At 35.9% G+C, this 24,939-nt stretch overlaps 2 protein-coding genes across 2 annotated transcripts in view; one reads left to right on the top strand and one right to left on the bottom strand.

Annotated features, from left to right (window-relative positions):
• LOC150110328 (TOG array regulator of axonemal microtubules protein 1-like) overlaps window positions 1-15,977 on the bottom strand; it is a 323,432-nt gene extending 307,455 nt beyond the window's left edge. Inside the window, exon 1 of the mRNA XM_090392920.1 lies at window positions 13,747-15,977. Within this exon, the coding sequence (XP_090249046.1) occupies window positions 13,747-15,621 (1,875 nt within the window). The 5' untranslated portion in view covers window positions 15,622-15,977. The remainder of the gene's footprint in view (window positions 1-13,746) is intronic.
• A 148-nt stretch (window positions 15,978-16,125) lies between these two features.
• Window positions 16,126-24,939, top strand: part of Coq8 (ubiquinone biosynthesis protein COQ8, mitochondrial) — a 210,537-nt gene continuing 201,723 nt past the window's right edge. Inside the window, exon 1 of the mRNA XM_090398930.1 lies at window positions 16,126-16,288. The gene's annotated coding sequence lies outside the window, so the exon portion shown is untranslated. The remainder of the gene's footprint in view (window positions 16,289-24,939) is intronic.

Here is a 24,939-nt window from a genome sequence, read left to right as displayed (position 1 = left end):
TAATTATTCTTTCTTTGCTTGCCATGTAGCAGAAAAATTCCCTTGAGTTAACCTTGGCCTGACCAGCCAATCTCCTCTCATACTGCACCTTTTCTTTCTTTATAATAATTATAATATAATAATATTGGAGTTTCTTCCATAACTGAACTTCTTACTAAACTTCTAAAGGGGAATGTGGAAGGCAGTGAGAAGGAAATGTTTAACCAAATTGGTCTGGCTACTAAGAAAAGGGTGATCATTATGGATGATTTTAATTATGGTAATATAGACAGGAATGAAGAGACAGCATTGGGAGCAAATATAATGAATTTGAGTTTCTGAGGGACAACAATCTTAGGTAGTACATAACACAGGATACACACCAAGCAAGGGTCAAGGATTTGATTACCTTATCGGAAGATGTTATTATAAATGAGGTACTGAATCTCCATCCAGCTGGTGAGAATGACCAAAGATGATTACTTGGGTAGTGGCCAGTCATATGAAGACTTCTGTGAGGAAAGAGATATATGTGGAACTATAAGGATGGTGATTATCACAAGCTCAGGAGAAAGCTTGCAGCTATGTCATGAAATGAAGAATCGAAAGGAAATGCGATCAACGTTGCTTCGGAATTGCTCAAGAAATGTTTGGCAGAGGCAATGTCTGAATGTATTTCAAAGGCCAAGATGCTGAATAAGGTGGGTGTGAAATTGATGAATGACAAGGTGAATTTGAAAGAATAAGACATTATAGAGGCAGCATAAGATGAGTGGCAGTAATAGTTAGTTGCACAAGGAGTACAAAGAGCAAGAGAGGTAACTTGCAGGTAAGGGTAGCAAGCAAAAGTGCAGTATGAGCAGTAGTCAGCTAATGTGGCATAAAGGAATTCTAGGAGGTTTTTTTTTTTATATATGTGGTTAGAACAAAGAATGGTTATGGAAGGATAATACTGGTTGGAGAGAATGATAGAATAACAAAAACTCTGAGGAAGATATAGTAGAGATGCTAAATGAAAATTTCATCAAGATATTTCATCCTTGTGAAAGTAATACTATACAGAACTTGAGAGCAGTGGAAAGGGAGGAGAAGGTGCTGATGGTGAGTGAGCAGGAGGTATATGAGGAATTGAGATAACTTGATGTCAATAAGCCATAGGACTTGATGGTATATCACTAGATGTCTTGAGGGAATGTTCCAGGAAGTTAACAACAGCTTTAACTTACCTCTTTAACTTGAGTCTTAGATTTGCCCAAGTTCCTAAGAAGTGGGCATAATCGTTCTACTTCATAAAGGGGGGTGATTAGACTAAAGCTTCAAATTACAGGCCAATCTGCTTGTCTGGAGTTGTGGTAAAGATGCTACAGAGGCTAGTGAGAACCAGGATTCAGAATTGGGTTGATGACAACATTCTCTTTGATGGACAGCATGGTTTTGCTAAAGGAAGGTCACGATTTAGCAATCTACTTACTATAACAGGTGATGGGTGCATTGGATGAAGGGGAAGCATACATGGCGGTATATTTAGATTTTTCTAAAGCCATTGACAGATTGCCTCATGACAAGCTGGTAAGAGATTGGGTTGATTGAAATAAGTATAAGATTGCACTGGGGTGGAGACTGGCTGTCTGGTAGGTATCAGCAATTTGTGTATGAGGGAGAGATATCCCAGAGGAAGGAAGGAAGTCTGTTCTGGGTCCAATGCTGTTTAATTTATATGTAAATGATATTGGCATGGGCTTGAATGGTGATATACAGTTTGCAGATGATGCAAAGTTGGGAAGAACTTTGAGGAGTTACAATGGATGTGGTAGCCTTGCAAACTCAAATAGACTTTCTGAATGGGCACATGAATAGGGCAACCAGTTCAACATACCGAAGTGTAAGGTTTTAAAGTCTGGGAAGCACAGATGAGATGTAGAGTATAAGAATGGTGAGCATATCTTAGAGAAGGTGGAGGAGATGATTGATGTGGGGTTGTTGGTGGATAAGGATCTGAAATGAAATTTCAGAACATTTTAATAAAATTGTGAGGACTCACAGTGCATTATGGGAATGATGCAGAGAACACCGAGATGTAGGAATAAAGATGTTATGATTCCTCTGTATAAGGCTTTGATCAGACCACATATGGATTATTGTGTGCACAGTTGCTCACCACGCTTTCAAAAAGATGAAGGGATGTTGGAACAGGTTCAGAGATGATTGACTAATATGGTTTCTGGTCTCTGGAGTGTAGAATATGAAGGCAGATTGAGGGAATGGAAATTGCAGAGTCTAGTGAATAAAAGGACAAGGAGGGGAGAACATGATCGAGACATATAAATTGGTAAGGGGTTATTACTGGATTAATTTGGAGCAGGTTTTGCATAGAATGGGTGGAAACAGGGGGTGGGGGGAGAACAAGATGCCATCCTCGGAAGCAATATAAGGAGAGTGAGGAATAAGTTTGTTGTGTGGAGAGTTGCGGGTGGGCAGAATTTACTGCCTGGAAGTGGTAGCCTTGCAAGTGTTGTGAGTGTGGAGACAGTGAATGCCCTGAAGTCATGGAATGAAAAGCTCTTTCTCTCTCTCTGTGTGTGTATGTGCGTGCGCACGCATACCTGCGTGTGAGTAATGGATCTCCCATGATGAGGCATGGACCCCATGGAGTTCTACTACTAATAATAATTATCTTATCGGTTACATTGCTTTCTATATATAAAATGTTATTAAAGTGCTCTCTCCATCTTTTAACAATCTTATCTTCTTCAGTTAGTAGCACACCATGTACATCCCTTAAAGCATTTTCTTGCATCCTTTCTTCAGGGTATATTTTCCCTCATGCAATTTTCTAAATACTGCAGCTATTTGTGCTTTAGCCATGCTATCCATATAATTCCTTTTATTTTATTTTGTGAATATTATAATTAATTTGTTTTTCTCTTTATAATTGCTGAAAGGGATTTTTTAAATTCTCTGAAACTTAGCATTTTCAAACAGCATTGTAATTTTGTCTTTCATCTATGAGTTTCAGGTGCTGTTTGATAACCAATCTTTGTTCTTCTTTCATTCTCCAAAATTTGAAATTGATTTTGTATCAAAGCAGAAAAATTTCCTTCATTTAATTTGTTTTTAATTTAAACATATCATATCTTATCCTTCCATTTTTTACTCCTATGCAGTTTTTATTTAATTTGATTGTCACCAAGTAATGACATGATTCTACACCTCTGAATCAAAAAATTAGAATAATCAAAGAAAATGTGTTGAATGATTTGCAATTCTAATTTATTCCATAAAAAATAATTACTACTAAATATGAATTGGCATCATCTAAATCTACATACTTTATAGATTATATAACCATGTAAACACATAAAAATGTAATAAAAATTATAAGAAAACTGATATTATTTGAAAACATTCGCAAAATTAGAATACTTGTTAATGTGGTTCAAAATATTAGAATAATGCAAAAATAAATGCACAAAAATTACAGTCAAAGGGAAACAACATGATAATTAGTACTTTTTTGCATCTTCGCTTTTATGACCATTTGTAAACAGTTGGGCATATTATTTACTAGCAGTTCACAGTCTTTTTTTTATCAAAACATGCCCATATGGTCTGCAGACTAGAAACAAGTTCATTTTTGTCTCTTGGGACAACTTTTTGAAGATGTTTCTTCAACAATTCTCCAAAAATTCTCAATGGGGTTTAAATCTGGTGACTTTGCTGGCCAAGGAATTATACTGATTTGCCTTTCTGTGCCATATAACAGTGGTCTTAGAAGTGTGACAAGAAGATGAATCTTGCTGAAAAAGGAAATCACATAACTCTTCCAATGCCAGTAACAAAGCGCTCAAGAATTTCTTGGCACATTTTGGAATTCACTCTTTCGTACACAATACAGCCTACTTGGACCCTCTGCGGTCCAAGTAGGCTGTATTGTATACGAAGGAGGTTGCAAATTTCACTGAATGCTTCATGCATTCTTTATCAAATGCTTCTTGTTTAAGATGCCAAACATGTATCCCTTGATGACCACAGAACACGCAAAACATGCTTTCATCACTAAAAAGTACCTTTTCCACTCCTCTTGACTCAACAATCTTTGCATACACCATTGCACTATAGCTGCCTTTTGCTTGGAAGTCATAAGTGGCTTCATCTTAGGAACACGTGATTTAAGATCCAATTTGTGAAATCATTTCAACATCGTAGATTTAGACACATCCACACCTAGTTCTTTCCATCTCCTGTGAAAATACCTTACTCTTCAGAAGCAGTTTTTTATATGATATTCTTCAATCTCCTCTCATTTCTTGATGTAGTTATTATCTTTCAACTACTGCAGCGATTATTTTGAAAACTCCAGTTATTAGAATACTGTCTCAATTCTCTACTCATGCTTGCTTGAGAACATTTCAATTCCTTAGCTATACACTGTTGAGTTTGACATTCTTTGTATAAAGATACCATACAAAACTTCTTGGCTTCCAATATGTCACTTGTTCGACCCATGTTTTGCGTGTGGATTAACTGAAATCCACATGCAAACGATTCCTCACACGAGTCAGTGCCACAGCTACTAAAATATATGCTATTTCTATGCTCTCCTCAAAACCAATCACAAAATTTCAGTCATTTTTAGTCACAGCTGACATAACGAAAATGATCCTTGGACCTTGTTGGAGATCTAAACAGCAGAGGAGGAAATGAATCCCACCAGGCATATAGGAACATTTTGGAAAACTTTGGAGAAAAGAGTAAAGCATAATATAATGGGAAGTACCTGCAGGATTTCTGCTCAGGATATGAACTAGTGATTACTGTCTTTCTTTGAATCTTGTTCCTGCATATTTATATAGTTCTGAACCTAGCTTATCTTCTCCAGTTTATCTTAAGCGCCTCTGTAGCGCAATTGGAAGAACGACGGTACATTGCGCCCTTCGATTGGAATAGGCCTAAGTTCGATTCTCGTCGCGACAGGAGGAATCTTTATCTGGTCGATTTCAATCGGAGGTGAGTTAGCCGATTTCATACGGAGGTAGCAGGGTTTTTTCTCCCGGAAACTCGGGTTTTTCATCTCGCATACATACAAATCGGCCCTTCAGAACACACGCAATTTACAGACAAAAATTACTAGTTGTGGTGGTGTTGGAGGTGGGCGGTAGATGGCGTTGATTCGTAGCAGAGGTTAGGTGTAGAGACAGTTGTTGGTGTCCTCCCGCGATGAGTCTTCGGACTCCTTGGAGGTATCAGGAATAATAATAATATTCTAATATTTTGAACCAATCATCATCATCATCATACGTATCATCCTAATGGCTTGTACTTTAAGACTTGTTTTGGTAATCTTTCTGTTTTCATTCTTTGAACGTGTTCCATCCATTTATGTTTATATTTTTTAATTTTTTTTATTACTGGTTTTTGGTTTAATTCTTTCATAATATCTTCGTTTCTTTTGTGATCAAATAGGGTATACTTTGCAGTTTTTCTCATAAACTTCATTTCTGCTGTTGTTAATCTTTGTCTTTTTGTTTTATTGTCCAGATTTCGCTTCCATGCATTAAGTCTGGTAAGGCTAATGTATTGTATACTTTTAGCCTGGTATGTTTTTGAATCATACAGACAAAAATTACTAGTTGTGGTGGTGTTGGAGGTGGGCGGTAGATGGCGTTGATGGAGATGATTCGTAGTAGAGGTTAGGTGTAGAGACAGTTGTTGGTGTCCTCCCGCGATGAGTCTTCGGACTCCTTGGAGGTATCAGGAATAATAATAATATTCTAATATTTTGAACCAATCATCATCATCATCATACGTATCATCCTAATGGCTTGTACTTTAAGGCTTGTTTTGGTAATCTTTCTGTTTTCATTCTTTGAACGTGTTCCATCCATTTATGTTTATATTTTTTAATTTTTTTTATTACTGGTTTTTGGTTTAATTCTTTCATAATATCTTCGTTTCTTTTGTGATCAAATAGGGTATACTTTGCAGTTTTTCTCATAAACTTCATTTCTGCTGTTGTTAATCTTTGTCTTTTTGTTTTATTGTCCAGATTTTGCTTCCATGCATTAAGACTGGTAAGGCTAATGTATTGTATACTTTTAGCCTGGTATGTTTTTGAACTAGGTTTGGTTTAAATATAGAGTTAATTACACCAGTTATTTTTAAATATTTTGCAATTTTTTGGTTTATATCTTTTTCATTTTCATAAGTGATCATACATCCTAGGTAGTTAAATGAATTCACCTGTTCTATGATCTTGTTATCTATTACTATTTTAGTTCTTGCTGGATCTTTAAAGGCCATAGTTTTTGATTTTTCTGTTGATATTATCATACCATAATCTTTGGATATCTCATTTAGATTTAAAATAGCTTTCTGTAAGTTATCTTCAGAATTTGTAATTATTATTTGGTCGTCTGCAAAGAGGAGAGTGTTTAAGTTAACTGTAGGTGAAAGTTTAATTCCTTGATGTAAATTTTTACTCCATTTTATTATTATTTCATTTAAGTAGATATTAAAAAGAGTTGCTGAGAGGGGACATCCCTGTAGGACCAATTGGTTTATCTCTCTTGTATATGATAGCTCATGATTTAATCTTATTTGTATTTGATTATTTTCATATACTTGTGATAGCTTTTAGGATATTATTTGGTATTTGTCTTTCTTTTAATATGTTAAATAATATGTTTCTTTTAACTTTGTCAAATGCTTTTTCAAAGTCAATAAATGCAATATGTGTTTCTAAATTATATTCTCTTCTTTTCTCTATTATTAATTTTAGGCAAAAGGCCAGGTCATTACATGATTGTCCTTTTCTAAATCCATTCTGTACCTCTAGAATAAAATTTTCGGAATATTTCATTAGTTTGTTATTTAAGATTCTGCTATATATTTTGTAACAGGAATTTAGTATACTGATCCCTCTATAGTTTTTAGCGTCATCTCTATTACCTTACTTTAAGATAGGAATCACAATTGCTTTTTTCCATTCTTTTGGGGGGATACCAGGTGAGTAAATTTTATTTAAAAATAATAAGTCTTTCTTTGAATCTTGTTCCTGCATATTTATATAGTTCTGAACCTAGCTTATCTTCTCCAGGTGATTTTCCGTTTCTTGTTTCTTTCAGGCTGATTTCTAATTCTTCTTCAGTTATTTCCTTTTCGTTTTCGTTAATTGTTTGCCAGTTGTCTTTTTTAAAATATTTGTATGTCCACAGTTCTGTGTAGTAATTTAGAAATTCTTCTAATTTCAATTCAGTGTTTAATATTATGTTTTCTTTGGTATCTGCATTTAGGTGTTTCAAAATCTTATATACATTGGGTCTTATTTTATATAAATCATGTTCTAAATTAGAAACAAATTTATTCCATGATCCTCTATGTCTTTTTCTGACTTCTTTTAGCTATGGCTCTTATTCTTTTATATTCTATTTCATCTTCTAATCTTTTACTGCTTAACCATTTGTGATAGGCTTCTTTTTTCTTTTTGATTATTTCTTTGATTGTATCATCCCAGATCTTCAGTTTTTTTCTTTTATTGAATTTTTTGGTCTTTCCTAAGCTTTCATTTGCTGCTGCATTTAGTATCGTTCATTTTGAACCAGTAATATGATCAATTTGGGTTTTGGTTTTGCCATTTCATAATATCTAGGTCATTTTATGCACATCTTCATGTTTAACTCTGCGGAGGTCGTGGCTGATCTGACAGATACAAATAGTTTAATATAAATATTCTTACACATATCCAGTGTATAGCTTGGAGGTCATGAGTAGCAGCGCATACATATATTACGAGTGATATTCCACACTGTTTATACGATCAGTTTTGGTTTAACAAGTGTTATCTAAAGGCGTGTGATATTTCATAGTAAATTGTATCTGAGAGATATCGCAGCCTCGGATATCAGTATAGTATTGTTTTTTTTTTATTATTATTATTATTTCCCATTGAAAATGGCTGGAAAAATATATCGACTGGATAATCCATCAGATGTTGAAGAGATTCAGCGATTTTGTTACTCGAGTCCAATGATGAGAATGATAGTTGAATGTGAAAGTGATATTTGATAGTAAATTGAATCTGTGAGATACTGTGAACTCTGATGTCAGTATAGTAGTTGTTTTTATAGTAGGTGTAGTTGTTGTTTTTTCTTTGCTCAATAATTTTTAGATTGTAACTGAAAATAAATAAACCATCATATATTATATTTGCAGTGTTTTTTTTTTTAAATTTGATCGCATTTTAGCACATACTAGTAGTGAATGTATTTCTCAGATACACGCGACCTACGCTGCAATTTTTTCAACCGTGACCTCAGCAGAGTTAAATAACCTTCCTCCTCTCAAAAGATAGTAGAGTTGGATAGTCTACAAAAGTAGAATGTGAGCAGAAATTGGCAAATCAGACAAAGAAAAATCCTAGAGTTTTTTAGATATGTGACAAGTAGAAGGAAGAAATGATGGTGGTAAGATGAAGTTAATGGATGAAAGTGGTAGAATGGTAACTGCTGCAGAAGATATTGTTGAGGTATTCAGTGATCAATTTATAAGGGTGTTTCATCTTGATCAGGGTGGAATCATGAGGAAATTAAGTGTAGAGGACATAGGAAGGGGATGACTTAATGGTGAGCGAGCAGGAGGTATTTGAGGAAATAAATAACCTTGATGAAGGCAATAGGATTTGATGACATATCACCATGCATCTTAAGGGAATGTTCCAGGGAATTGGCAGTAGCATTGGCATGCCTGTTTAATAAGTCTTACAACAGCACAGGTTCCAAAGGGGTGGAAGGAGGGTAAAATTGTTCCACTGCATAAAGATGGTGATAACACTGTGGCTTCAAATTATAGGCCGGTCTATATATCTGGAGTTGTGGTGAAGGTCCTGGAGAGATTGGTGAGAAGTAGGATACAGAAATGGATAGATAACAGCAGTATTCTCTGTGGTTATCAGCATGGGTTTGTTAAGGGGAGATCACATGTCACTAACTTATGTACTATAACAAGGTGACAAATAACTTGGACAGGGGAAATGCATATACAGTGGTGTACTTAGATTTTGCAAAGGCTTTTGATAGACTGCCACACGACAAGCTGTTAAATAAAGTGAAACAGATGGGATTGAAAAACATACTTCTGAGCTGGAACAGTGACTGGCTGTCAGATAGGTATCAGAAAGTTTTTTTATGGGGGTGCAGTATCCCAAATGAGAAAGGTCACTAGCAGTGTGCCGGGTGTCAGTTTTGAGGCCATTATTGTTCAATTTGTGTGTTAATGATATTAGGTTGGGTTTTACTAGTGATATGCAGCTGTTTGCAGATGATGCAAAACTGGGGAGAGAGCAATGCAGAGTCAAGTGGATGTTACGGCCTTTCAGGAGGACTTGAATAGATTGATTGAATGGGCAGATAAATGGAACTGTCAGTTCAATGTTGCAAAGTGTAAGGTTTTGATATTTGGTAAGCAACAATGAGATGCAAAGTATACACTTGGTGGGGAAAATTGAACAGAAGTAGAAGAGATGTGAGAGAGAGATCTAGGAGTGATGGTATAAGGACCTGAAATTCAGGAGCCACATTGCACAAGTTGTGAAGACATCACACTGTAGTGATGATAATGATGCAGAGGACTCTGACATGCAGAAATAGAGAGGTTATGATTCCACTGTATAAGGCCTTGATCAGGCCTCATATGGATTACTGTGCACAGATTTGGTTGCCGGGTTTTCATGGTGATGAGAATATGTTGGAAAGGGTCCAGAGAAAAATCACAAAGGTAGTCAGTGGTCTTCGGAATGTGGAGTACGAGGACAGATTGAGAGAATGTAAGTTGCGGAGCCTCATGAATCAGAGGAGGGGGAAGAGGATATGACTGAGACATATAAGCTAGTCAGGAGTTGTTATCGGGTCAACATGGAAGAGATTTTTCATAGAATGGGAGAGGGGAGTAGAACAAGAGGCCATTGGTGGAAACTGTATAAGGAAGGTGTGACCAGAGGAATAGGTTCTTTGTATGGAGAGTGGTTGGTGAGTAGAATACATTGCCTGATGTGTTGTGGGTGTAGACACATTGAATCAGTTTAAGGCATGGTTGGATGAGAATTGTGTGCAATAATATGTACTTCCCACGATGAGTCTCCGACTCCATAGAGGTCAAATATTAATAATAATAATAATAATAAAAGATTATTCATTTCACAAAATGCAAACAGGCATTATTCTGATTTCTTTGACCACATGTTTCATTACCTACTGTTCTCTCTTATGTTCATTATTTCTTTCAGGCCAACTTTTGCATTAATGTCAATTCATAAGAATAATGTCATAGAGCACGATTAGTAGTTGGAAGGGGACCAATCATTCGATGATTTTGGCACACTCTCCCTCGATGAGTCTTTGGACTCCCTGGAGGTGTCAAATAATAATAATAGTTTGGTACTCATTCTATATACACTTTGGTAATTTATTACAAAAGATCTATTCTTCAAGATTCTTCTCATTTGTTGATGCACTGAAGTGACATCCCCATTCTTTGTCCAAAAGTAACAACCTATTCAAATTTTCATGCAACAATATCATATTGGAACTTCCTGACATTGATCTTCCAATTTAACACCATCAGCAAACAACTCGATATCTCCTCTTACACCCTGAATTATATCACTGATATACAAATTATATAACAGCAGTCACGGAACCGAGCCCTGTGGTACCCCACCTGTCATCTTCCTTTTTCAGGAAACTGTACTCCCATACACAATTCGCCAGCTAACAGCCAACCATCCCTGTAACCAAGGTACCAACTGACCATCCATCCCCATTCTGTTCAATTTCAAAAGTAGTTTATCAAGTGATATTCCTCTATCAAATGCTTCAACAAAGTCCAGATAAATCACAGTATAAACATCTCCTATATGATGTTTAGGGCCTCCCACAATGAATCTAAGGATTCTTTAGAGTAGCTCGTAATAACGATAATAACATATCCAATATACCAGTCACACTATTCTAAAATATCACTAAGTCACTAAAGCAAGACCTTCCAGTAATAAACCCATGATGCTCTCTTGAAGGATTTTCATTCTAATCAACAGAAGTTTGTATTCTGTCTCTAACCCCTTCACTATTACACCTGATATACACACTGGCCTATATGAGACTAATGAATTGGATTCTCCCTTATTGTCCCTCTGAAATTCCACACATCTCTTTTGATCTGTGGAACTTGTGCCTTCCTAGCCACTCTGCACATTACACCCACATGATCACACTCTCTTTCTCTCTCTCTCTCCAATTGGCAGCATCATGATAACATCTTCTGTTATCACTGTATAAGATTATTTTTTGAATCCAACACTTTTTCCCCGTGTGTTGCTTCAACACTACATTCTGCATAAGGTAGATGTCTCTAAGTAGTTCAAAGTATTCAATCTCCTTACTCACACTGTTTTTCTACTTCCAATTAATACTTCCATAATTAAAGTCACTCATTAGTCTCTGATCTGTCTACAATTTCAGAATCAACTCCCCTTACATTTCCTCATCTGCAGCAACACTATACTAAATATCTAAAATTCATGCTTAACCTCACCAAATGGCCTCAAAAACATTATCAGTATCGCTTTCTTTGAGTTGCAAATAGAAGGATCCAGCTCTTCTGAATCAGTAATACCCACTCCTCTTTTATCTTTTTCTGTCTTTCCAAAAAATACTATAACTATCATATTTTAATCCTCTGAGTACAAAATTCTCCCATAATGTCTCACTGATACCAGTGATGTGGAGTGACTAACTGTATTAAGATATTATTATTATTATTATACAGTAATCAATGGAGCTAAGAGACTCATCACAGGAAATCCATTATTCATGCAATACCTATCATACCCATCCTTAAACTCATTCACTGATGACCCATTCCACCATTCACAACCCTCTAACCATTCTTACACAATTTCCATGGATGACTTTTTCGTTCTCTCATTTTCTGCCATGTACTGAAAAAAAGTCTTCAGTATCAAGCCTATCAACCCATTTAATAACTTATATGCATCAATCGTGTCTCCTCTTTTTTGCCTATCAGCTAATTTTTGAAGCCAACAAACCTACAATATATTCTCATAGGGAGCATTCCATAGCTCTCCCACAATCTTTATCACTAGCATTTGGATCCACTCCACTACCACTTCATTCTCACAGAATCCAGGTGATCAGATCTGCAAGCAGGAGTCCAGATGCAGCCTTATAAAGGAAAACAATAAGTTCTCTATCCCTGCTTGTGTTCTTCAACAACTATGCAATCGTTTTGGTTACTTTTGCAATATACTCTCTAAACTTAAACTTCCTGTCCACAACCATCCATGAGTCTGTAGCCTCATCAATTTTTTCCTGCAGTTCATTCCATCAATAGAGTATATAGCTTGTTATCTATTCTTCCCAAAGTGCATTTTACACTTGGCCTTACATTACCTTACACTTGGCCACATTAAACTAGCATCATTTACCTTTGTCCTTACTGCTAGTCTATTTAAGTCATTGTGCAGAATCTCCACATTACCTTTATTTACTATCACTCTTCCAAGTTTTGCATCATCAGCAAACAATTTTACACCTCCCATCAAATTGTTTCCAATATCACTGATGTACAAATTAAACAATAAAGAACCAAGTACTGAGCTCTGTAGTACAGCCTGACTTTTCCTGGACTTAACTCTTCCATATTTAATTTTAATATAGTGCATACTGTTTTAGAAATGCTATAGTCTTGGACTAACACTTATTCATCTGGACTGGTGAATACTATTTAGTTATTTAGATTATGTAAAGATGAAGAAAGTTGTCAAGAATAATAATTATGTAGACTTTTGGATGTGAGCCAAAGACAATGCCACATAAATTACATAAATATGTGATAACAGTTCAATATAATCAGGTGAAGTTCAAATCAGAGACCTAAAATATTAGACCAATTTGGAAAAAAGTTGTTGACTGGAACTCATCATTGAATATTGTGTTAAACTATCTTATATAATATCTCATATATTTCTTGGGAGTACATCATATTTTGATATGATGAAGTGACTTCACTGAAATGCTGTTGAGGATCTTGAGTGAAAGATACAGAGATACTGAAAATCATTATATAAAGATGTAATAAACAGAGACGCTGCAGCATCTAATAATGCACTATATCTTAAAGGATATGAATTTAAAATACAGCATGGTAGAAGATGAGTTTTTGACTCCATGAGGTCTTAGGGTAATAATAATTCTTTCTTTCTTAATCTTTCCCTCTTTTACCTTTATGGTCTCAAGGGTTTCTATTCCTTACAACTGCAATCGTTATACAAGGATAAGGTGGTTGGCCCTATGCCTCCCAGTGTATCCTAAGGCCGGTTTGCCTGCTTGTGGGAGGAAAAACCCAAGATAAACTGGGGAGAAAAACCCTGCAGTCCAAGCCCAAGACCCGGCTAACTTAGCTATGTCTGAAAAAAATCCCAAGCTCCTCATGTCAGCGATGGGAATCAAACCCATGACACCCCTTTCCCATGCATATGGTTGTGAAGCACTTAGCTAATCGGCTAACTGCATGGATGGGTAATAATAATAAATTAAATTCATTGATTCCGCAGAGATGATGATAATGATAAAAAATAACAAAATTTCAAAAATAATGTGCATACTGTTTTAATATTTGCATAAACCTAAATTTACTGAATTTTGATGTGTATACATAATTAGAAGGTATTCAGATAAAATCAGAAATGCATACCTTTCCATTCTGAAAACTTCTGATGTTACCATTTGGTGGTAATCCTTGCTTTTGTCTCCAGTCACTATTACCATAATCAGAGGTAAAGGAAAACTTTCTATCAGCATTCCCTGATAATACATTAGTTGTATTAGCATTATGAGGATCTACAGAAGTCCTAATGTTGGGAAAGGACCTATCTCTACTTCTTGATGGGGGAGTGCTACAACCTGCTGATCCTGTTGCTGCCATTATCCATTCCACATCCGCTCCAATAGGAAGAAGCTGACGACCTTGATGACCAGCTGATGATGGAACTGTAAGTGCATAGCAAACAACACCATCTTCTGAACATCGTGGCAAAAGTCGGCGGGCCAATCTAGCTTGTACTGCTGCCATCAAACCATCTGCACTATAGTTCAATTCTATATTATCAAGTGATGAGACTAAAATAGCCAGGCCTGATGGACCCACTGCTTGAGCTAAAACAGAAAAACATTCTAGGGCAGCAAGCCTCACCCGCTGTTTAGTATCAATCAACAATGGAGACAAAAATTCACATAACGTAGAAAATTCAAAGCTGTAACTAGGAAAAGTAAGAACTGCTGCTGTTACCCGATTCACTATCTCCTCTCTTAACCTTGAGTTCCTGTGAGTTCTATATTCCAACAAAAAAGCAAGAACTTGGCTTGGAGGGAAACAGTGCATTAGTTTATGTATAATATGTATACAATGTTCTCTAATGACAATTTTATTATCACCAAGACGTTTCAATAATGAGCCAATAATTGTATGGAAGTGTTGTTTTAGCTTAAGCTTCACTTTCTCTATGAGAATCTCATAGAGATTAAGCACAAGTACTACAACTTTAAAATTTGAATGATCGAGAAGCTTATCAAGCATTGTCAAAATATCTTCAATGTTATTAAGAAAAACATCAACATTATAAGTATTATTTAAAATTGCCTTCATCTGCTCCAGCCCTTCAACCTGTAGTTTTAATTCTTCAGAATTTAACTTACTCACAATAGGCAATTCATAAATCCCATAAGCAACACTATTTGCTGTTTTGTTAGATGCTGCATCAGTCTGTAAATCATAATTTTTATCATATGGTTCAAAATCAAAATGATTTGTGTGAGTGGCCACATTAAAGTTTGAATAAAATTTGCTTGAAACTCTTTCATAGGTTTCAAATGTTTCTTTATCAATTCTTTGAAGGAAAGAATTAAATGCAGATGTACCAATTACACCTTCGAGTTTCTGTAAAGCTAGAAATATAGGATAAAAAAGTGCAGCATCTCCATGTACAAGGTGATTTGCTAGAGATTCAATTAAAATGGACAGATTTTCACTAGAAAAGTCTTCATTAAACAGCATTCCGATGCTTGTTACACACCCCTTCCTTGTAAGGTAATCATGGTTCTCTAAACCATGCTGTATAAACATTTTTTGAAAATGCTGCAAATTATTTGTGAACCTTATGTATACATGAAGTACTTGGAGTGTAACACGGCGGACATTAAGATTTTCATGACCAAGGTTGGCTATTATATTTGGTATTACTAGTGTAATGCAGGGGTCTAAATCTTCTCCAAGTTGTGGAATGACAGCACAAATTAAAAGAAGACAATGATAACGCACTTCCCATCTAGCATCTTCTAAAACTTGTTGCAATGCTTCAAAGACAGAATACTTGCTATCATTTTGAAACAGCATATAGCCTTTATTATTTTTAACAGTTTCTCTAAGGAGACCTAAAATTTCAACCCTCTTAGAAGCATTTTTATCCAGAAGATGCTGAATTAATGTTCTCGTATCAACATCACTATGCTTCTTTGTGGTTATTCCAAATGACTGCTCAACGTTTGTGCTTTCCGTGTCGGTGAATATCATTTTGAATAAATTTTTAGCCTATAAGTGACTAGAATGGATGTGACAGATCCATAAGTTATACCGTATATTTGCCACCTACATAACGAAAAACCACTTCATATTATACTCATATAAAAACATAAACTAATCACATTTTCAATCTCTCAATATTTCCCATATTTTCGCATTATCACAAGAAAAGTATTGCCTATATTATATTAGTACGATAATTAAGGCACTAACATTTTCTAGCGATGGCATCGCCTCTGTGTAGCATTACAGAAAAGCTTGTTCTTAAGCTTTCGATCCTGATACAAGATTTGACAGAGGGCACATCATTCCATATGTCCATCACAATCTTTAGCATACCTTGGAAAATCCATAAACATGCAATATACACAAGTCGTCAATTTGGAATACATACATTGATTTTTATCGTACGAAAGATGGCGTTAGTAATGTTATAATCTCAACACCAATGATATCAAAGTATTAAAGAAGAAATATCAATCATGCGGAAATTTTAGTGTGTGAGAATGCGTGATCGTTGTTTTGGTAAACTAGCGTGTAGTAATTGATTATGCGTCTTAAAGCTTTACTGAAAATCGATATGAATTAGTGATCTATATATACATTTTACTTTAAATAATAATAAAGTACATTGATAATAGAGGAAACATTTTCCTAGGTAAACTTTTTTTTTTTTTTTTACAGATATTTGGAGAATGAAGTTTCAGTACGAAATAAATAATGTACTGTATCATGTTATATTAATATCTAACTACAAGTTCTTTGTAGAGAGAGAATAAATTGATATTGATAGGGAAAAAAGACCAGTGGAATAACTGATAAGTAAGAACAGTGAGAATAACACTATGAATAGATGGTGATTGAGGTCCCGGTTATGTTAGTGTGTCCATATTGTGAACTGGGAAAATTAGATTATATTTTTATCCCCTTAATTTAGATTATATTTTGTTTTGAGCACATGGTAATTCATGATTACGAGGAAGAAAAGAAAATCACTATTTTATTTTAATTATTTTCACTTAAATGTTACGTTTGCACTATTTACCTAATTTGGATATAACCATGCAGAAAATGAAATAGATTAATGTACTGTATATAGTTATATTAGAGAATATTTATCCCTTATTGTTTTATATAATGCTACGAAATGTAAAACAATTCGTAACAGAGTGGACATTTACCATATTATGAATCAGAATAGGTTCTCTGTAGAGAACTTGTTATCATCATGTGGCAAGGGAATTTTCCTGTAATAATAATTCTCAGATGTCATGCATCTCTGATCAAGCTGTTTAGTGTAAGCCTCAGAACTGGGAAGGTGCAATTGGAGTGGAATGATTGTGGTAGGTCTATGGAAGACTCGCTATGAAATGTTGGAAGTTTTTTTGCACTTGGTTAGACTATAATAAATTTAGTTTAATCCTTTATCCAAGTATAAGCAACAAAGTTTGTGCCTGAAAATATCTTCAGGACTGAGGTAAGGTGGTGCAACTCCAAGCAAAGGTGGACCAAGCCCTCATCACTCCTTGTCTCAGTATCTCCGATAATGCAAAGCACATCTCCTTGCAGATATGTATACTGCTATGCATTAAGGGAAGGGTCGCTACCCAGACCAGTTTCGACCTTTATTGAGGTCTCATCAGTGGGAGGCAGACCCAAACATGGAGATACTAAGGCAGAAGCAATAGAAGAGGTCATATTTATCTATACAAGTTACCATCAGGTGTACCACCTTATTATTGAATTACTCTAGATTTAGAGAAAGATGTTGGAAGTTTATTTTGCACTTGGTTAGACTATAATAAATTTAGTTTAATCCTGAAGATATTTTCAGGTGTAAACTTTGTTTGATTACACTTGGATAACTAAATTTATTATAGTCTGACCAAGTGCAAAATAAACTTCCAACATCTTTCTCTAAATCCAGAGTAATTCAATAATAATGTGGTAAACACTGTTGGCAACTTATTGTTTGAACGTATACTACAGTTAGTCCAACCCGTAAGTTGAGGAAGCAGTGTGGACTGCTGAAATACCTAGAATATTTTCCCATTAAATAGGAAAGATAAAAAAAAAATTATTATAAAAAAAAACTATCTTTTGAAACAAGTTGTTTCTGGACACTCAACAACAATAGAACATGATAAAACAGTGACCCCTTATTACATTGTACATGACAAGTAATTGTATACTTGTTTTAAACTTTTACCAAGCATAAGCAAACAAAGGTTGTATGAAGAACCTTCATGACTAGTCTACTTGTATATAGACTGCTGTCTTCACATCAGTTGCCTCAGCATTCCCTAACAGAACATCCTTTTGGATGTGTATGTTGCTGTACATTGTGGGATGGTCATTAGCCAAACCAGTTTTGACATTTATTGAGGTCTCATCACCATGAGCTTGCTCCTATATTTCATAACTTGGAGCTAGCACACATTGATGGAATCTCATTAAAGGTCAGAAGTGGTCTGGGTAACATGTCCAAAAGGAATGCAGATAAGAATATCATTTCTTGTCAAATATAATACACTTTGTAACCAAGTGGAAAAAAAGTATCTGTAATTCAGAGTATTTTCATAATATGGTGATATGCCATTTTACTAATATATGATTCCTGTACTGATTTAATCTTAGTATCATCTGGATCAACCTCTCACTAATGTGACCTCAATAAAGGTCAGAACCAGTTTAGGTAGTGTTCTTTCCCCATAATGCATAGCAATATATGCATCCAAAAAGAAGTGTGCTTTGCATCATGGGATACTGAAGCAATTGATGTGAAGCCAACAGCCCCTACATACAAGTAAACGAAAATAGGCTTGTCACGAAGGTATTCACATGCAGAGTTTGTTTATTATTATTATTATCCTAAGACCCTGTGGAGTCACAGACTCATCTAGGATGTCCCTTTTGTCAGACACAGAGCTCATATCACCGTGCCTTAAATACATTTAAATTCTATGCAGACATCACACTCTCAGACAGTGCATTCCAATCATTCACAACTCTCCATGCAAAAAACCTGCTTCTCACACCCTCCTTATACATTTTCCAGGGATGACCTCTTATTCTACCCCAATCTCCCACCATTTTATGAAAAACCTCTTCACCATTAATCCTATAATTGCTTACTAACTTGTATATCTCTATCATATCACCAATCTTCCTCCTATTCACTAGACTCTGCAAATTGCAATTTCTCAACTTTTCTTCATATTCAACATTCCAGAGATCAGTAACTATTTTAGTCAATTGCCTCTGGATCCTCTCTAAGATATCTTCATCCTTTTGAAAACCAGGTGACCAAATCTGTGCACAGTAGTCCATATGTGGCCTAATCAAAGCCTTATACAATGGAACCAGAATCTCCTTACTTCTACAAGTCACCATCCTCCACATCATTTGTTAGAATTTGTTGTGTTGTCTTCACAATTTTTATGTGTCCTCTAAATTTTAGATCCTTATCCACCATCACTCCAAGATCTCTTATTTCCTCCACCTCCAACAATATATTTCCACCAAATTTTAAAACCTTACATTTTACAACATTGATTTGGTATTCCCACTCCCATGCCCATTCACTCAGTCTATCCAAATCTTGTAAGGCCACAACATCTGCTCTACTCCTCATAGTTTGTCCCAAATTTGCACCATCTGTGAGCAACTGATATCTCTATTCAAATCTTTCCCAATATCATTAACATACTTTGACTCTTAAACAGACCCTTGTAGCACATCACTATTGACTTTCCTCTTCTGGGATAAATATCTCAACTATATCCTCTGCAGCAGTTGTCCTTATACCATTTTCTCCATTCGTCATCATCCTACCATAATTTTTCTTTACTTTACTTTTTTTTTTTTTCCTGGCCACATATCGAAAGAACTCCCTAAGATTTTTTTATCTTCATTACCTAACTGATGCTCATATTGTTGATATCAACTTGTTGATTCCTATCAGACAACCAATCTCCAATCCAATGCACTAATGTCCAACCTCAACTACTCTAGTTTAATTATCAACCTATCATGCAGTAATCTATCAAATCCTTCGCAATCTATAGTGGGAGATGGATACACAGTATACTACTGTGCATCCATCTCCCACGTCCAGTGCTGCTGTCACCTTATTGTAATAAGTGAGTAGATTTCTAAAATATAACTTCTCTTTAACAAATCTGTGTTGTACATCAAAGATAATACCATTGTCATTAACCCAATTCTGGATTCTCACCAGCCTTTCCACCACTAACCATAACACCTGACACACACAGATTGGCCTATAATTTAATGCTTGAATTCTGTCACCTCCTTTATGAAGTGGTACAGTCTTGCCTTTGTTTCCACTCTTTTGGAAGTTGACTCAATGTAAGACTCATATTAAACAAATATATTATCACAGATGTCGGCCTCCTGGCACATTCCTTCAAAATATGTGGTAATATATCATAAAGTCCCACATCTTTATTAACATTGTTGGCTTAACATCATCCATTGCCTCTCAGACTCCCCATGATGTCACATTCATAAGGATGAAAGACCTTTATGAACTTATCATTAAATATCTCAACTATATCCTCTGCAGCAGTTATCCTTATACCATTTTCTCCATTCATGGCCATCCTACCATAATTTTTCTTCTTTTTTTTTTTTCTTGGCTACTTATCAAAAGGAACTCCCTAGGATTTTTTTTTAGCTTCATTAGCTAACTGATACTCATACTGAACTTTTGCTGTCCTTACCAACCAAGTCACTCTCCTTGCCTATTCTTTGTATTCCTCATAATTGATTATTCCCACCCCTCTTGTATTGGCTCCATAAATCTTTTTTCTCTGTATTGCATGCTTAATCTCTTCATTCATCCATTTCACAAATACCTTATATAACCGTCTGACCTTTGTAATACATTTTGACATTGCTTCTACTAAATTGTTCCTGAATATCACCCAAATAGCACTGATCTCCTTTCCACTCAACTCATTCTATGCCACAGCTGCAAGCTGCCTCCTGAGTTTCTTATAATCACTAGCCTTGTAGTTCTACATACTCTTTCTCTCATAGAAGTCCTCACATGGTTGGCATCCACTCAGGTAATTACTTCATGGTCACTCTCACCAACTGGAGGGTGATTTGACACCTTATTTATAATACCATCCTCTTATGGGATGATCAAATCCAAGGCCATCCTCAATCCTCGTGTGCCTCATCTGTTATATACTGTCTGAAGTAGTTGTTCCTCAAAAATTCAAACTCATTTTCTTTACCTCCAGTTGCTATCACCTAATCCCAGTTTATATTGCTGTTAATTAAAATCACCCATAATGTTCACTCTTTTCTTATTTTCTTGGCTAATTTTCTTATACATTTCCTGGTCATTACCCTCCACATTACCAGGTTTATAACAACATCCAATGAAGTCTTTCATTCTGGTCACCTCGATCTCACACCATATTGCCTCAAAACCACTAGCACTATTTCCTCCTTGCATCTCTACCATGTATAGACATAATTCTTTTTCTATCACAAGTAGCACTCCATCTTCCTTTTTACCATTTTGATCTTCATGAAATACATCATACCCTTCCATCTCTATTCCTGTCAGGATGTCATCCTTATCCAACCATGTCTCAAATATTCCAACAATTTTTGAGTCAACAAACTGAACAATGCAACCATTTCATTTTCCTTGTTTCTGATACTTCTACCATTCATATACAAAAATAACAGCTCATTCCTCGATTTATAACAATATTTGTTATTTGCTTATGCTTGGATAAAGGATTAAAACAAGAATATATTTTTTTGTTAAGTAGAATATACTTTGTAATCAAGCCAGAAACTCTCTACTGTGATTCACCTTAATAAAAGGAGCTTGTTTATAACTGAAGTTATTAGAATTGCCAGCACGATATCTTATTAATTAAATGAAAATGTTTAGTTATGAACATTTAAGAACTAACCCCCTGGTAATAAATTAATGAGAAGTTTATATCATTTCATGGTTGTAATTTAAGCATGTTGGATTTATAAATTTGGAATTTATTTTTGTAATAACACTGCCTGTGATATATGGCTAAAAGTTTTTACTGTTAAATAATTAACAGTAATTCTGTTTTGCTATTTAATGTAATTAAGTCTACTATGTCTCTGTTTTAAAGCAAATATCATATAATCTCTTTTGCACCTATTCATTGAATATTGCAATTTGTGGGTGATTGTGGACAGAGAATTGAAGTTTAGAGGGCAGATTGCAAAGGTGGCCAAAACTGCACAGTAAATAAGACTCTAAATTTTTCAAGAAATGATAACGTATACTAAAATATTAATTAAAAAACTTTAATCAGTACCTTCCTATACTTTGGTAGTGTTACATTGCCATCTTCTGGAAATATAAACCTATGATATGTGCATGCAGGCACTAACAACAAGCAAATAAGGCTGAAGAAGGCAACTAAAGTTGGTCCTAAAGGTGCCCCCCCCCCTCCCCCCAGCAGGCTAAATTGGGTTGTCTTGGCTGTTGGGCTGATGTTCTTAAGATGCAAGCTTCCAAAATTTGGGGCAGTCTCATGCACCCAAATTTGTTGAGGTTTGGGAAGTTTTTTAGAGCTGATGCTGATTTCAGGAATAATCTTTCATACTTATATTTGCTGCGATGTAATAACATGGCTTTCTTCCAGCATATTCTCTGGTGGGCATCTAGTGCATGGTCAGCAAGTCCTGAGTGATTGCATTGGTGAAGCTGGTGCAGTCTTTGTGTTCAGATATCCTGATATTAGCTATCCTACCTGTTTGGCCGTAGTAGGACAGTTTACAACTGCAAGGGACATGGTATACTCCAGGTAGGTCTATGAGAAGTGGATGGTCTTTGGTGGAACGTGTAAGAGATGCCAATTTCTTGTGTGGTTTGTAACAGGTAGTCAGGCCATATAGTCATAGTAGTCAGGTGCACAGTAAATAAATTATATGATTGTTGAAGAACATGCTGACAGGCAGGGATCGTAAGCTATTGTTCCATTTTATAAGGCCGCATCTTGACTACTGTGCACAAATCAGGTTTGCCTGGATTCCTTGGTGATGGAGTGGTGGAAAGGATCCAGAGGCAAGTGACAAAGATTGTGGCATGTCTGTGGTATGCTTCCTATGAGAATAGACTGATGGTCTGTAGGCTCCTAAAACTATCTGATAGGCATAATAGAGAAGATATGATAGAAGCATAGTTTTTAAAGGGGTTTTACAGGATTGATGATGATTACTTTTTTTCAGTACGTGCTCGAGGGGAGAAAACAAGAGGATCATCCCTGGAAATTGTGTAAAAGTGTGGTTAACAAGGATGTTTGGACTAGATTTTTTTGCCTTGGAGGATGGTGAATGGGTGAAATGTGTTGCCAGATGTGGTTGTGAGTGGTTAGTCTGTGAATGAGTTTAAGGAGAGGTACGATAGGTACTGTGTGAATAATGGCTAGTGTGTCAATTTACTGTCTCTTGCGATAAGTCTTGTGATTCCATGGAGACACCTGTTATGATAAAAATATTTTGCTCAGAAAAAGAAATAATAACTTAATACACAAAGAATTATTGCAGTCTTAGAACCTCCCTTGTATAAGGATGATTTTGCTGGATTTTGCAAAGGCATTTGACAGAATACCACATGGAAATGTGTTACCGAAATTAGAACAAATGGAGATGGATATGACACCAGTTAAGCAGATAAGAGGGTGGCTGCTGGACAGATATCAAAAAGTGGTATCTGGAGCGGCAGAACGAGGCGAAAACAAGAGACTAGTGGTGTACTGCATAGTTTAGTGCTGGGACCATTGCTGTTTAATTTGTACATAAATGATATAGGAAATAACTTGAAGGGAATTATTCAGTTATTTGCTGATGATGTAAAGTTAGGTAAAGTAATAGTTAATCAAGTCAATGTTGAGAGCTTGTAGGATGATTTAAATAGGCTGTCCATTTGTACAAAAGATAATCGATATCAGTTTAATGTTTAGAATGTAAAGTTATGCATTAGGGACAGAGGTGTGCTGGCCATATGTGCAATGTGTGCAACGCACACAGGTGCCATAGAGGAGGAAATAAAAAAAACGTTTTTTTAAAGTGATTTTTTTATTGGAGGGAGGCAGGATAGGGGGCACCAACTAAAGTTTTGCACACAGGCACCGGACACTACTGGCATGCTACTGGGTATAGGGGCACCAACTAAAGTTTTGCACACAGGCGCCGGACACTACTGGCGCTCTCCTGATTAAGGATAAGTAGATTACAAGCCGTGTATCACATTGATGGCACTGTACTCCAAGAAATAGATGAAGCTAGAGATTTTGGGGGGGGTAGGCAGAGAGAGAGTTAAAGTTTATAAGACATATTGTTAAGGTTGCTGAGGTAGCCCATAAGATTACTTGACTATTGAAGAACACATTAACAAGTAGAGATAAGGAAGTTATTATTCCTCTTTATAAAGCCTTGATATGCCCTCATCTGGATTACCGCAAGAAACTCAGGATCCCCTGTCTTGTGGATGAGGAAGTGGCGGAGAGAATTCATAGAGGAGTGAAAAAGATAGTGAGTGGCCTATGGAATTTTCCCTATGAGGATAGATTTGAGGGTGAGTGGATTGCGGAAGTTGGTTGATAGAAGAAAAAGAGGGATATGATAGAAACGTTTATGTTGCTTAAAGGATTTTATAGGATAGATGCAGGAGAAATGTGAAATTCATCTATGATCAGAACAAGGGGGGGGGTCATTCCTGGAAGTTGAATAAAGGTGTGGTTAATAGGGGGAGGACTATAATTTTTGCTTGGAGAGTTGTGAATCAGTGGAATGGGTTGCCAGATCAGTTGTGAGTGAGTGCTTTGTCTGTTAACGGGTTCAAGGGAGGGGTATGATAGATTGTTTAGATAGATGGGGTTTCCCGCAGTGAGTCTTCGGACTCCATGTAGGTGCATGTATAATAATATGTTCATTTATTGGGAAGACAGTATGGAGAATATGTGAATGCTTGGTGGAACAGCACCCCCTTAAAAACCTATAAAACAGCAAATCTATGAGAAAGTGATTGAAAGGACTTTATGAATGGGGGGGGTCTTCTATTTTGTTGATTGCCTTCACTTCTGAATAGTAGCAAACATCTTTAGGAAGCACTGACCAAGAGTTCACTTAGGAAAAATACATTTCTGTGGCATTTCGATTTCCTTAGTACTGAACGAGAGTTTTTGCTCTCTTAAAGTTTCTGTCTTGTCTCCAAAGAGAATTAACCAGTTTGAAACAACTGTCAGGCCAGTGATACCTTTATTGAATGGA

The sequence above is a fragment of the Typopeltis vanoorti genome, chromosome 1, assembly GCF_054136105.1.
Source record: "Typopeltis vanoorti isolate ZY-2024b chromosome 1, IOZ_Tvanoo_1.0, whole genome shotgun sequence".
Classification (NCBI taxonomy): domain Eukaryota; kingdom Metazoa; phylum Arthropoda; class Arachnida; order Uropygi; family Thelyphonidae; genus Typopeltis; species Typopeltis vanoorti.
This window is presented reverse-complemented; position numbering and strand designations above follow the sequence as displayed.